This window comes from Phasianus colchicus, chromosome 14 (assembly GCF_987193195.1).
Source record: "Phasianus colchicus chromosome 14, bPhaCol1.hap1.1, whole genome shotgun sequence".
Classification (NCBI taxonomy): Eukaryota; Metazoa; Chordata; class Aves; order Galliformes; family Phasianidae; genus Phasianus; species Phasianus colchicus.
Window position 1 is genome coordinate 19,255,566 of NC_143449.1, and position 12,678 is coordinate 19,268,243.

General features: G+C 55.8%; 1 protein-coding gene across 3 annotated transcripts in view; it reads left to right on the forward strand.

Annotated features, from left to right (window-relative positions):
* Nucleotides 1-12,415, forward strand: part of EFNB1 (ephrin B1) — a 47,811-nt gene extending 35,396 nt beyond the window's left edge. For all 3 annotated transcript variants that reach the window (XM_031593975.2, XM_090150533.1, XM_090150532.1), the window contains exons 3-5: nucleotides 6,730-6,822; nucleotides 7,804-7,932; nucleotides 8,662-12,415. In XM_031593975.2, coding sequence (XP_031449835.1) covers nucleotides 6,730-6,822; nucleotides 7,804-7,932; nucleotides 8,662-9,050 — 611 coding nt within the window. In that variant the 3' untranslated portion in view covers nucleotides 9,051-12,415. The remainder of the gene's footprint in view (nucleotides 1-6,729; nucleotides 6,823-7,803; nucleotides 7,933-8,661) is intronic.
* The last annotated feature ends 263 nt before the right edge of the window (nucleotides 12,416-12,678 follow it).

Below are 12,678 nucleotides of genomic sequence, written 5' to 3' on the forward strand. Positions count from 1 at the left end.
TCCCTCAGTGCGCCCCAAACCCTCTCCCTCCCTGCTGCTTCCCACCTTCTGCATCTCCCAGCCACAGCCAAGCCCAGCAGATCCTGCTTCCAACACATCTGCACGTAAATCAGCCGCTCTGCTCCCTGATAACTTTGGCTTTGCTCTGAGCCTCCAGCTCTGTGTCTGGGCAGTGCTGACGCAGCCCTGCTGAGCCCGCTGCAGCCATGCATCTCCGTCCGTCTGTCCTTCGGGGCCCCGCGACAGATTGCTTGGTCGGAGTCACAGATGTTTTGCTACCTAACCAAGGAGATTTACACCCTGTTAAAACTCAATAAGTGCTTTCCTCCTGCCCGGGTCCCAGCGGGGCCCACAAATGACTCTGGCAGAGCATCAGGTGGAGAATTACATGGCACTTTTTTTCCTGTGACGTGCAGCTCGCTGCTCAGAGCTGCCCCTGAGCCTCTGCAATAGTCTCTCTCCTCCTGACGCTGCTTTTTTTTTGGAAGGGGGTGGATAGATGTAGGACAAAGGCTTCATTCTGTGACCTGATCCCACGTGGACTCTCTTGGATGCAGGAGAGCGTGCAGCTGAGCGGTGCTGCTGCACTGAGCAGTACTTTCTGGCCCTGACAAGCTTACCTGCCGTGTGGCTGTGGCTCTTAATTACAGTGCTAATTAGAGCTGATTATAATTTTTCCGTCAAAAAGCTGCTTTTCTAAGAAATTACTTTCTCGATGTCATCACTTGTGTTCAAGCATCTTCCTCTGTGTGGCACCTCGGTTCTTGCCCAGGGGCAGCAGCAGAGCACCGCTCCCGGGAGGTGGGCAGGTGACCACGCGGCCAGGATGCTGAAAAGCAAATCTTTTGTTGTATAATTCCTTGTGCCACACCGAGCACATCATCACCTGGGTTGTGGGTTGCATGTAAAAGGGTGAGGGAAAGTGGGAGCCCAGCAGAGCCCAGCAGTGTGTGTCTGCTCTGCAGGCTGATGCTGTTCCCACGTTCCGTTCTGCCTGTTGGTGTGCATTCTCTCCTACCCCTGCTGGAGCTGTGCTTTGTGCTACAGCTGCCTCTCTCTAAGGGATGGGGTTAACAAAGTGTTTTATTGGTCCTGGTGTTGGCTTGGCCCTGACCAGCAGAAAGCTTCCCTCTCCCCAGACAGACCCTTAATGCAACCACTTAATGTTTTCCAAGGTGTGTCTGAGCCTGGTGATATTCACCAAGCAGTGTGCTAGCGATGTGCTGGAACAAAAAAAAATATGCAGTCTGGAAGGTGTGAGTTCTGCAGGCATCCAGCAATGGGTGCAGCACAGGATCTGTCTGCACGGCAGGGCTTGGGCACCACAAGCCCCCAGTGCCTCCCTGGGGCTGCAGGGAGGACGCCTGCTTGGTTCAATGTTTTATTTATTTACAGCTAAGTTTGTTTATTTATGTATTTATATATGTAATATATATATATATATATGTATATTTAATTTTCAACATGCATTTGTTTATTTATTTATCCAGCCTGTATTTATGTAGCCAGGTACACCCAGGGCTGTCCACTTGCTGCTGGTGGGTGGCAGCACTCTGCGCATCCCCCTGCATGCACCGCTGCAGTCTGTGGTGCTTTGTGCCATCCTCTCCCTCCTGGGGGACAGCTGGAGCTGCGTGTCACCACCGTGTGCCACCAACCAGGTCCCCGCAGCACGGCTGTGCCAGCGGAGCTGTGTTGGCAGTGTGCTGCTCTGCATGGGGCTGTGCCTGTGCCTTAAGAGCGAAGCCACAAAAGCTGTCTTTGCTGGTGGTTCACAGCTGTTGTTGGGGTTGGTGCTGGAGCTGTGACGTGTGTGGGTTGTGGCAGTGGGGGCAGCAAACAGTGCTGGGAAGTGAGAAGGATTTGCACCCCGCTGCTCTTACAGTCCCAGCTTGCGCGCTCCTGGGACGGTGCGTTCTGTGACGAACATCCACGTTTTTCAGCACTCTTTGTGGGACCCGAAGAAGCAAAGAGGAAGAGGCAGGGAATGAACAGGGAGTGCTGCTTGTGGAACGCAGCTCACGGTTAGGACAGTGCCGGGGGCTGCAGCAGGTCCTCGAGCTCTGGGGTGCAGGGTGGGAGCAGACCCCAGTGCTGCCGTCAGCACGAGCTGTGCTGCGAGCGGAGCTGGGCTCACCGGCTGCTGGCAGGCCGTGTGAAACCCAAGCCCTGTGCCTCCTGCAGCAGCCCGGGGCCGGCCTGGATGCGTGCGCATTGCTGGGGCTGCGGGGCCCCTTCCCGGCGCAGCTGCTGTTGGGATCGGAGGCGGCTCCCAGCCCTGCTGGCAGCCCGACAGCTCCGTCCCCAGTGTGTGGGGGGTGCAGGGGCTGTGTGTGGGGCTCAGCTCCCCCCCAGCATCAGTGGGGAGGGGTAAAGTAATGGGGGTCATAAGAGGAATGTGTGCTGGTGCCCCATGGCTTGGAAGGCGGCACGTGTGACCGAGCACATGGTGTTCCTGCTGGCAGTGTCCCTGTGCTCTGCAATGTCCCTGCGGTCCTGCAGTGATGTGCTGGCCCCAGGGGGGAGGAGGGAGCAAGATGCTCTGGGATGGGGCTGAGCACCACTGCAGCACATGCACCAATGCAGCGCCTGCAACGTGGTCTGTGAGGGTGCAGAAAACAACCAGACAAGAGGGCAGGGAGGATGGCACGAGCTGTTTTTGTTGTAAAGCTTCCTGGAGTGTGTTTGCAGATCTGCACGGGATCTGCACCCAGAGGTGCTTGAGGTGTGTGCAATCCGAGTGCAGGGTTTGGGGCTCACCGAAAGGAAGGGAAATCCGCCGTGAGCACCTCTGCGGGCTGTGAGATAGAGTGTGGAAACCTGAATCTTTGACACTTCTGGGGGTGAGGGGAGGGCTGCAGGCCAGCGGCCGCGCCGTATCCATGCGGTACTTGGCTGGGTCTGGAGCAGGGCTGTTGTACACAGATGGAAGAGTAATTAAGAATAATAAAAGGAAAGAGACTTGGATTCGCTACAGTCTCAGCACATTAATTGTGCTTTGGGGCCCAAATCATAACGGAGTCCTGCTAGAGGGAATCCAGAAGAGAAACCAAACGTCTCGCTCTGTCCAAGGCTGACCGTTTAAGAGACCCTTGCCTTTATCTGCTGCCAGGTATTACTTCCAGAGGTTCCAACTTGCCAAAACCGAGCTCTTGTCTGAAATATTTTTAGTGGAGGAAACAAAGCGATGGTGCAGCTCTAAGTGGAGTGGTAGGAAGGCAGAGAGGATGCACTGGGAGTGCAGTGGGACGGGAGTGGGAGTGCTGCTGGAGTTCCCTCCCATCCCCATAGCAGGTCCATGCCCATCCATTGACGTGTGCCACGGGCTGGTGCTGGGTGGGTCCTGTGCCCGAGGACCAGGGTGAGCAGTGTCAGCCCGCTGAGATCCTGCCTGTGCTCCACTCAGGCTGAGCATCTCTTCTAAATTGACAAGCAATTACATGGTTAATAGTATCAATGTTAAATCCTCATCGCTCAGCAGCCTGAGGCTTAATGCTTCATTAAGGCAAAGGCATCTAATAGCTCTCCAGGCTGGGAGCTGTGCTGTCTTTAAGCCCGAGTAGAAGTGATTTGTCTGGAGGCTGCTTTTGTTCTCCTGGTCCTGCAGGAACTGTGAATCCCCTCAGACCCACAGGGATGTGGGAAGGTGGCACTGGGCACTGCTGTACCCAGCGCTGTCACTGCCTGCACTGCTGGGGTGTGAGATCTGCCTCTTCCCATCCCTGCATCTCCCCAGCTGCGTGCATCACTTTGGGGGTCTGCCCTGTGAGTCACCTGAGGCCTTAGGGCTGCTGCCATCCTACAGCAGCCTCGTGGTGCTGCGGGGATGCAGGGATGTGGTGCGCAGGGGGCAGCGGGTCTGACCCTGCCTGGTGGCTCTGCCTCACTTCTGTGTTTGCTGTCACTGGCTGTTTGCAGCATCCCACCCAAACAATAATCTTCTCACTGCACCCGCTGTGCGGTACATATATTTAGCCTTTCTCTCCCATGCGTTGCTTTGTGTTTGGTGATGCCATTTAAAATCTGTGCTGCGCGTTGCTGCCACAGCTCCAAACCCGTCTTAGCAGCTCTTACCAGCAATACCTGGCCATCACCCGTGAGCTTTCATCTCATTGATGGGAAGGTGCTTACCAGGTTGCACACTGCTCCTGAGCCACTCCCGTGGCTGCTGATATATCCTCAGTGAGAAGCAAGGCATGCACCTCGCCTGCTGGTGCACCTGTGAGCTGCCCTTCTCTCTTTGTTCCAGCTGGATTTTAGGTGCATTGGGCATTTTTCACATGAAATATCCTTATTTCCTTGCTTGTGCTTCTCCAGCAGCCCTGCTAACCTGCATGGGGACTGCCAGGGAACACAGGCACTCACCACTGCATCCCGTGCCCACAGCAGCCCCTCGGTCTCCCTTCACTGCTCACATACAGCCTGTCAGAAGCTGTGCTGCTGTGTCACTGGGATGTGGCTGTGCTGCCTGTACTGCCGGCTGTGCTTTGGCTGTGGCCTATTTTGGTACAGCCGGAGCTGAGGGTGCACGTCCTCATTTCAAGCCTGTTTCAAGAGGCTGCACTGCAGATGACAGCCATGGTTTTTGGGAGCGTTTTGCCCTTTTTGCTGCCCCTTTCATGTTCTCTCAAGTAGCTGCTTTTTTTTTTTTTTTTTTTTTTTTTTTTTTTTTTGTGGCTCCCCTTTCAAAGCTACTTTTTCTACTCGTAATTATTATGATCAGGATAAGAAGAGGCTCCTTCAACAAAGTCTTGCATGCTGCTTGGGAGAAAGGACGCTCAGCTGTGTCCTCTTCAGCCCATCCATGTGATTCTCCATCTGGCACTCTTTTATATTGTTTGAACATTTAATATTTTGGTCGTATCTGAAAGCCATGTCTGTGGAGTTATTTTGGAGAAATCGACGTCTCCCGTTGCTGCCACGTGCTCTACCTTTGCAAGATCTCCAGCACTGCAGCCATGCTTTCTTTTGGTCATTTTGCTATTATTAGTTATCACCTCCTAAATAAGACCTCACGGGGTCTGTGGAAGTGGTTGCAGTGCTGTTCCCCAGCCCTGCTGGCTGTACGGGAGCTGTGTGGAGCATGGTGCTGTGATGCTCCAGGATATAAGACATGTGGGCAGGCTGCAGTTTGGGCTGAAAGCAGGTGGAAATGAGTTTGTCCCCAGGAGGTGCTGCCCAGGGGATGGTATTGCCCCATTCCAAGATGCAGGACTGGGGTCTGTTGGAGATGGAGCAGCCCCAGATGTGCGTGGAGCAGCCCGTGTCCCCTTTTGGTGCAGTGTGATGCTGGGGGGGGAAGCTGTTCATGGAACATTTTGGTTTATTTCACCCCAAATGCAGTACTTCTGGCCTTGGAGTGCGGAGTTGCTGTCTGTTCTGCAGGAATGTGCTCCCTCAGAGGTCTTTATGGGCTGTTGGAGCTTGGGCCTGAACTTGGCTCAAGACGGGAAGAGTTCATGCAAGCACTGGGAGACATTTCTCTGCTTTCCCCATACCTTTGCATTGAGATTTATGCTGGTGGTGCTCCTGTCAAACTGACCTGTGAGCGTTCAGCTCTGTCCATGGGCTGCTGGCTGCCCAAGAAGCTCTAATGAGCAAAACACTCGCTGAGGTTGGATTGCAGGAGGGTTTTGGACCGAGCAGAGGGCTTGCAGCCCCAGCCCTGGCATGGTCCAAGCTCACGTTGCAAGCTCAGCTGTGTTCCTGAGGGCTCCAGCCCCACAGGGAGATAGCATAAGAGCTCCCACAGCTGTCAGACCTGTCCTGGCCCTGCTGCAAAGCATTACCCATTCCTCATCCTGGTGCTGCACCATGGCTTAAGGTATTCCAGAACTGTAGAGATGTAGCATGGAGGGACACGGTCCGTGGGCATGGTGGGATGGGTTGGAGTTTGGTGACCTGAGAGGTCTTTTCCAACCTGAATGACTCCGTGATTCTAAGGCTGCCCGGTGGGTGCTTGACCTGGCTGGTTTGGTGGTTTCCCCTCCTGTGCCCCATCCTGCTGTGGGTACCAGGGGATGCAGCTCGCTGTTTTCCCACAGGAGGGAGGCTTAAAAAATCTGTGCCGGCTAAAGAAAAAAGTTAATGTGAATTTAACTGACTTCTGCCCTGCAATTAAAGCCATTCGAGCCCATTGGGGCTCTGAGTTTACATTCTTTACTGAGGCACAGTGTGTAATTATATATGTATAATTTAAACTGTGCATATGCATGTGTTCCTATTATACACCAAGGAGCAAAGGAAATTATCCAGGAATTAAAGGGGGAGGCGGGCGCAGGCACTGAGAATGGCTCACTTGTGTGGATGTGGTGGCAGGGGGAATCTGGAGGGCTCACATCCTCATCGCTGCGAGCATCTCTGGGCCAGGCGTGCCATGTGCTGGCTGCTGGCAGCCACAAGTGAGGAATAACCCTTCACGTTCTTGTGCTGCACCTGGTGGGCACTGTGCTGCAATCAGAGGAACCTGGAGCTGCAGAGAGTGCTCTGCATGGCTCCTGATGGGTAAATACGTGGGCAGTGTTCATGCTGCTTTACAGAAACCACCCTGAGGTGGTTCTGTAGGGTGGGAGATGTGCAGAGTGGTGGACGCATCTTTTTCTCTGCTCCTTAGCATTGTTCTAAGCTGGCCCAAGGGGACTAGGCACAGACAGGAGAGCTAAATAAAGCCAGCTTGTCAGCACTCTGTGTTCCTCACAGCTCTGTAACCCCCGCCTTTCACCCTTACAGCCACCTCTAATGGGACACTGGATGGCCTGGAGAACCGGGAAGGAGGGGTCTGCCAGACGCGCTCCATGAAGATCGTCATGAAAGTGGGGCAGGGTGAGTGCTGGTCTGTGGGCACCCAAGTGCCTGGTGCAGGAGAAGGGCTTCCTCTGGCTGCATTTAGTCTGAGCGAGGCGAGCTGGGGGAGCTGAGGGATGAGGAGCTGCTTTGTTCCTTGCTAAGGCTGTCAGGTTGAATTGGTTCTGTTTCCGTGCAAATAAGTTGCAGCTTGCAGCAGGCTGCCATTCCTGGGGTGCTCATCATCCCTCCACGCCCACAGAGGAGCTGAAAACCCTTCCCATTTCCCTTTCTGCCTGGCCGCCATCGTAGACCTTCAAGTTGACCTCAAATGGCTTTGCTTCCTGATGCAGCTTCCCCCAGCTGTGTGTTATGGCAGCCTGTCTTTTTGGTTGGGAAGCTAAAGCAGGGCCCCAGTCCCAGCATGTGGTTGTTTCTAGATTCTGGGGACAATGACACCGGGCCAGTTGCTGTTGAGAACATGGACAACTTTCAGAGTTGATTCAATGGGCTTCAGAGTCTCTGCCCACAGGGCCTCCCTCCCTGCACTGCCGAGTGCCTCCAGTTTCATCCATGCCACAGGCCTGTGTCAGCCCCACCGTGGATGCAGAGCTCCTGCTGCCTGCTTCTCATTATTTTGTTTTCACATTGGGGCCAATATTTATAACAAACAAAAGAAGCAGTGCTGCAGCCTTGGCAGCCTCCCTTCCTTCGTGGTCCTCCTGCTGCCCTGCAAGGAGCGTGCTGCAACCCACGCACAGGGGGTTGGAAAGCATGAAAAGATGTTGGGTGTGGAACAGGGATGGGAAGCACCTTCCCCCAAATCCTGCATCCTTATGCCTCTTCCAGGAGGAGCCCATATGCAGTGGTGTTCCCTGTCCGCATCCCTGTGCCTACGTTCTCTTACCGTTGGGCTTCCACTCTTCTATGTTTAAGCCACAGCAGAGTGGCTGTGTTGGGGTGGCCAGCTGTGCTAAGGTTGTCTTGAGATTTCTTACCCATCACTTCTCCTCTCCTCAGATCCGAATGCGGTGATCCCGGAGCAGCTGACGACGAGTCGGCCCAGCAAGGAGGCAGACAACACCGTGAAGATTGTGACACAGAGCCCACGCCACAAAGTCCCCACGGTGGAGGAGCCTGGCAAGCCAGGTAACTTCTGCAGGAATGTGCTGTGCAGGCTGGAGCTGTTGCCTTCGGGGTGGCTCTGTGCTGAGTTTGGCATGCGTGCTGCAGGATGCTGGGCACGGCGTCCCTGCACCTGCTGCATCCCTGTATCCCCAGCGTCTCCCCAGCATCTCACAGCCCAGCTCTGCACACGGTGGCCCAGTGAGGTGCTGCTGAGCAGAGCTCTCAGGCTGTGCTGGCTCCGGGCTGTGCTGGCAGCAGTGCAGCAGAGAAGTGCTGTTTCAGCACACTTCTCCTCCTCCTCCCTCTGCTGCCCATCTGTTCCTCCACGTACATCTGAGAGGTTTTGGAGGAGTTGAGGTCCTTGGGTTTTTGAGCCGAGCCAGTGTGAAAGCCCTTTGAAGGTGGTTTCCTGAGTTCCTGACCCTGCTGAGAGAAAAGTGAAATCAGATGAAGTAGGGAAAAGTTGCTCTTTTCTTCTCCTGCGGCGCAGCCAGCCAAGCGACCGCCCCTCGGGGGCCGGGGTCAGCAGGAGGTGGGGGTCAGTCATCGGATATTGCAGGGCTCTGGGCACCAGACCCCGAGATCATTACTGTGTGCAGAGCTCCCAGGGTGCACCCTGGTCACAGCCCAGAGCTGAGCCATGCGCCGGATCTGGCGGGAGTGGTTGGGGTGAGATGTCCCATGTGGGGCTGGGGTGGGAGGGCAGGGAGCCCACCTGCTCACACTGATGCCCATCTCCCTTCCTCACAGGCTCCGTCAACCAGAACGGCCAGGAGACCCAAGGTCCCAGCGACGGGTTCTTGAGCTCCAAGGTCGCCGTTTTTGCCGCCATTGGTGCAGGCTGCGTCATCTTCATCCTCATCATCATCTTCCTCGTCGTCCTCCTGATCAAGATCCGCAAGCGGCACCGGAAGCACACGCAGCAGCGGGCCGCAGCCTTGTCCCTCAGCACCTTGGCCAGCCCCAAATGCAGCGGGAATGCCGGCTCAGAGCCCAGCGACATCATCATCCCCTTACGGACTACAGAGAACAACTACTGCCCGCACTACGAGAAGGTGAGCGGGGACTACGGGCACCCCGTCTACATCGTGCAGGAGATGCCCCCTCAGAGCCCAGCCAACATTTACTACAAGGTGTGAGGAGCAGCCTGGGCACGCCACGCAGGAGCGCCCGGTGGGGCCGGCAGCGGGAGGCAGCGTGCCCGGCCATGGCACGGCACGGCGCGGGAGCACAGGGGTCTGGCGCCTGGCAGCGCCGTGCTCACCCGTGCGCTGCCTCTCCCTCTTTGTATTTAGTTTTGTAGTTCTCAGCTTTTGTAATCCCAAGACTTTGAGGGTGAGCTGCCAGCATCCTCCTCTCCTGCTCCGGACTGTGGTTGCAGCGCGCGCTCTGCCTTCCCGCGCCCGCCTGCACGCCTCCGGCACCCGCGGACTCCCACCTCCCCTTCTGCACTTTGGGATTTCCCCTCGTCGCCTCCACGCCAAGTGCCCGTGCAGGGGCCTGGGAGCTGCGATGGACGCCGAGAGGAGCAGCGAGGAGCCCTGGGAGGAGGAGGATGCTTCGCCCAGGTGCCGAGATGCAGAGAACTGTGCAGGGAGGAAGCTGGCAAACCCGATTTACTACTACTACTATTATTATTATTATAATTATTTTAATTTTTTTGTAACATTTTTATTTTTGTGAATCGTGGCGGGACCCCCCGCCCTGGGCACATGCCACAGCCTCCTTCCAGCACGCCGTCCTGCTGGCGCAGGCAGATCCGCCGCTGCCGTTTTAAACTTTTGTGTTCGTAGCTGTTGACTCTTGTTTTAGTCTCTTTATAAAAAGAAAGACAGAAAAAAAAATCACATAAATGATGTCTCAAGCATTCAGCGCGTGGGGGTCCGAGCACTCCTGCCCATGGAGCAGCAGCAATCCTGGGCATTCACAGGGCATCTTCCTGCCCAGGGCTCCGGGCAGTGTGGGGCAGAGGAAGGCTCCATGCAGGTTCCCGTCAGGCTGGGACTGCTGGAAGCAAAATGTGGAGCAGCTGTGGGTGGAGGGAGGGCAGGGCTGACAGCACGTCCCTTGTCACCGCTCCCATCCCAGAGCTGGGGCTGCAGGTGGCTGGCCCGGGGTGCAGCCCTGCAGCACTTCTCCTTGGAAAGGAAAACTGGAAAACAATCATACAGGACATTGCCAGGAGCAAGCTGATGTCTGGGTCACCATCCATCCATCCTTCCATCCATCCTTCCATTCATCCACCCAGGCAGGGCTGCTCGCCCTCGAGGAGCTTCACCTCCTCCTTGTCACCTCAGCCTCATCATGCCCTGGCTCGTGTTTGCAGGGGAGGTACTGCAGTGCCACAGTGCTCAGTGCTCCACATGCAGCCATCCCGCAGCCACTGATGCAGTTCTCAAAGCCCAGCACCCCTGGGCGCTCACCCAGCCCCTCCATCACACCGCACTGTGCCACTGCCTGGCCCATCTCATGCCTGGAAGTGGAAGGGCTGAGCTTTGGGCTGTCCTGGTGGGACGCTCCCAGCTCTCTGCCACCCTGGATGCACACTGGGGCCGGTGATGGCAGCCCTGTGCCCTGCTTGTCTCAGCCCTTGCGTTCCTTTTTCCTTTCAGAAGTAGCTGCTTTTGCTCAGGGAGTGAGTGCGGGGCGAGGGGGGGCTGCTGCCTGCCGTGTGCCCCCGGCCCTGCTTCTCGCCCTGCTCTGGGCACGTGCCTGCGGCCCCAAACCAGGCTGCAAAGTGCCCAAAGAGCGAGAGAGCTGCTCTGCCAAAGTGCCTTGATGAGGAGAGGGCCGGGGGTGGCAGGAGGGGGCAGCCCTGCTGTGCCATCGGGGAGGGGCTGGGGCAGGAGTGTGGTCCTGAGCGGAGCGTTCCTTTGTGTTGCTTTGGTTGTGTTGTTTTGAGGTCGGGATGGAGCAGTGTGGGCAACCCCAGCTCCGCTCCCCTCCTCTCTGTGGGCATCCCTTTCTCCTCACCCCCCACAGAACACCTCCAGACCCCCTCAGCCCTTTGCCTTCCCCTACGGGTGTCTATGCAGATGCTGCGCTGTGCCGGCGCTGCCCCACGCTGTGGGCTCTGCTCTCCATCGCGGTAAATTGTGTCTTAAAAAAAAATAATAATTTAAAGCAAAGCCCTCAAATTCCCCCAAAATAATGGTATGGAAGTCCCCAGGGGCTGTGGCAGCAGGGAGGGAGGTGATATATGGAGGGAAGGGCTGGGCAAGGAGCCCCATGCCAAAAGCCAGCGGCCGCGTCCTCGTGGCGGCCACCGAGCAGCTGCATCCTCTTCTGCAGCTCCGTGGTGGCACTGGGGTGTGGGTGGTGATGGGCAGACCTTGTAAATAGGTGTGCAGGGAGTGGGGAGTGGAGCTTTTGGGTCTGGCTGAGCCCCCAGTGCTGTGCCCTGGCACACAGCATCCCTTTCTGCTGCTCGCTGAGAGCGCTGCGCTTGGTTTTGGGTTGTTGGTTTTTTGGTTGTTGTTTTTTTTTTTTTCTTTTTTTTTTTTTTTTCCCCGTTGTTGTTTCCTTTTTGTTTCGTTTGGTTCGTGTAAATAGTAGTCTTTTTTGGAAGAAATAATGTAAAGATGTTTTGTATAAACTCTGAATTATTTTCTGGTTGCTTTTTCTTAGAAAAAACAAACAAACAAAAAAAAGAGAACTAAAAAAAAAAAAAAAAGGAAAAAAAAAAAAGAAAAATTTAACCATGAGAACGGGTGTAAAACATTGTCATACTGCAATCCACCCTGAGCCCCTGCGGGGGTCCCACAGTGCCCCTCGGGGGGGTGCTGGGTGCTGCTGTGCAGAGTGCTCCCCGTGCCCCACTGCAGGAGGGTGCTGAGTGCAGGCTGAGGGCTGGGAAGTGCAACATCAGCAAAAGGAGCATCCCATTCATCTTTCTTTTTTTTAAAAAACCCATCAAAGCAGATAGAAACCCCCAAACCTCCGTGCAGCATCCAGAGGTCCTGCTCTGCTGTTCCAGCCCTGCAGAGCTGCTGCTGTTGCACGGCCAATTTTTCCCACTGCCCCTTTTTTTATGGGCAGGGGGCAGCCCAAGGAAGGGGGTGGCACTGTCCCCAGTGCAGATGGTGGCCCTGGGCACCCCAAGTCCCGGCTGCCCCCTGGAGCCCGTGCTTTAAACCCACATGGCATCCGCAAAGGGAAACAAGTGGGCAGCCCCAAACCTGCACCCTGCACAGCAGCACCCCGCACCACGCCCGCATTTCAGAGCTGTGCCCATGCGCACCCCCTGCATAGCATCCTTCATGGGGTCCCTGCAGGCACACGCAGGGATGGGGGGTGATGCCACTGCCCCGTGTACCCCCCCACAACGTGGGCTTTTGTTTCTTCTCGTCATGTCCCTCCTTTCTCTCCCTCTCGCCTTCTCCCGGCTCTCCCCAGCATATCATCGCCATCGGTAACCCGCTCTGTGGCAGCTGAGCACCATGGAGCCGTGATGGAACCTGATATATTGTTAAATAAAAGGTTTTTTTTCCTATGGAAACCTTGGCTGTCTCCCGTGTGCTTTTTTGCTGCCCCAAGGTTGTGCTCTTATCACTCAGCCTGGCTCCAAAGGGCTGGGACAATGCAGCATGGCATTAGCCAGGTGCTGTTCATGTGTGGGGTGAGTGCTAAAGCAGGGATTTTGGTGCCGTTTTGGTGCCGTTTTGGTGCTGTGTGTGCTGTTCCATGGGGCAGCTCTGCACCCAGGGATGGGGATGGGGTCAGGGTCTGCTCCCCAAGGAGGAGTGCTCATGCCTCCTGGTGATGTAT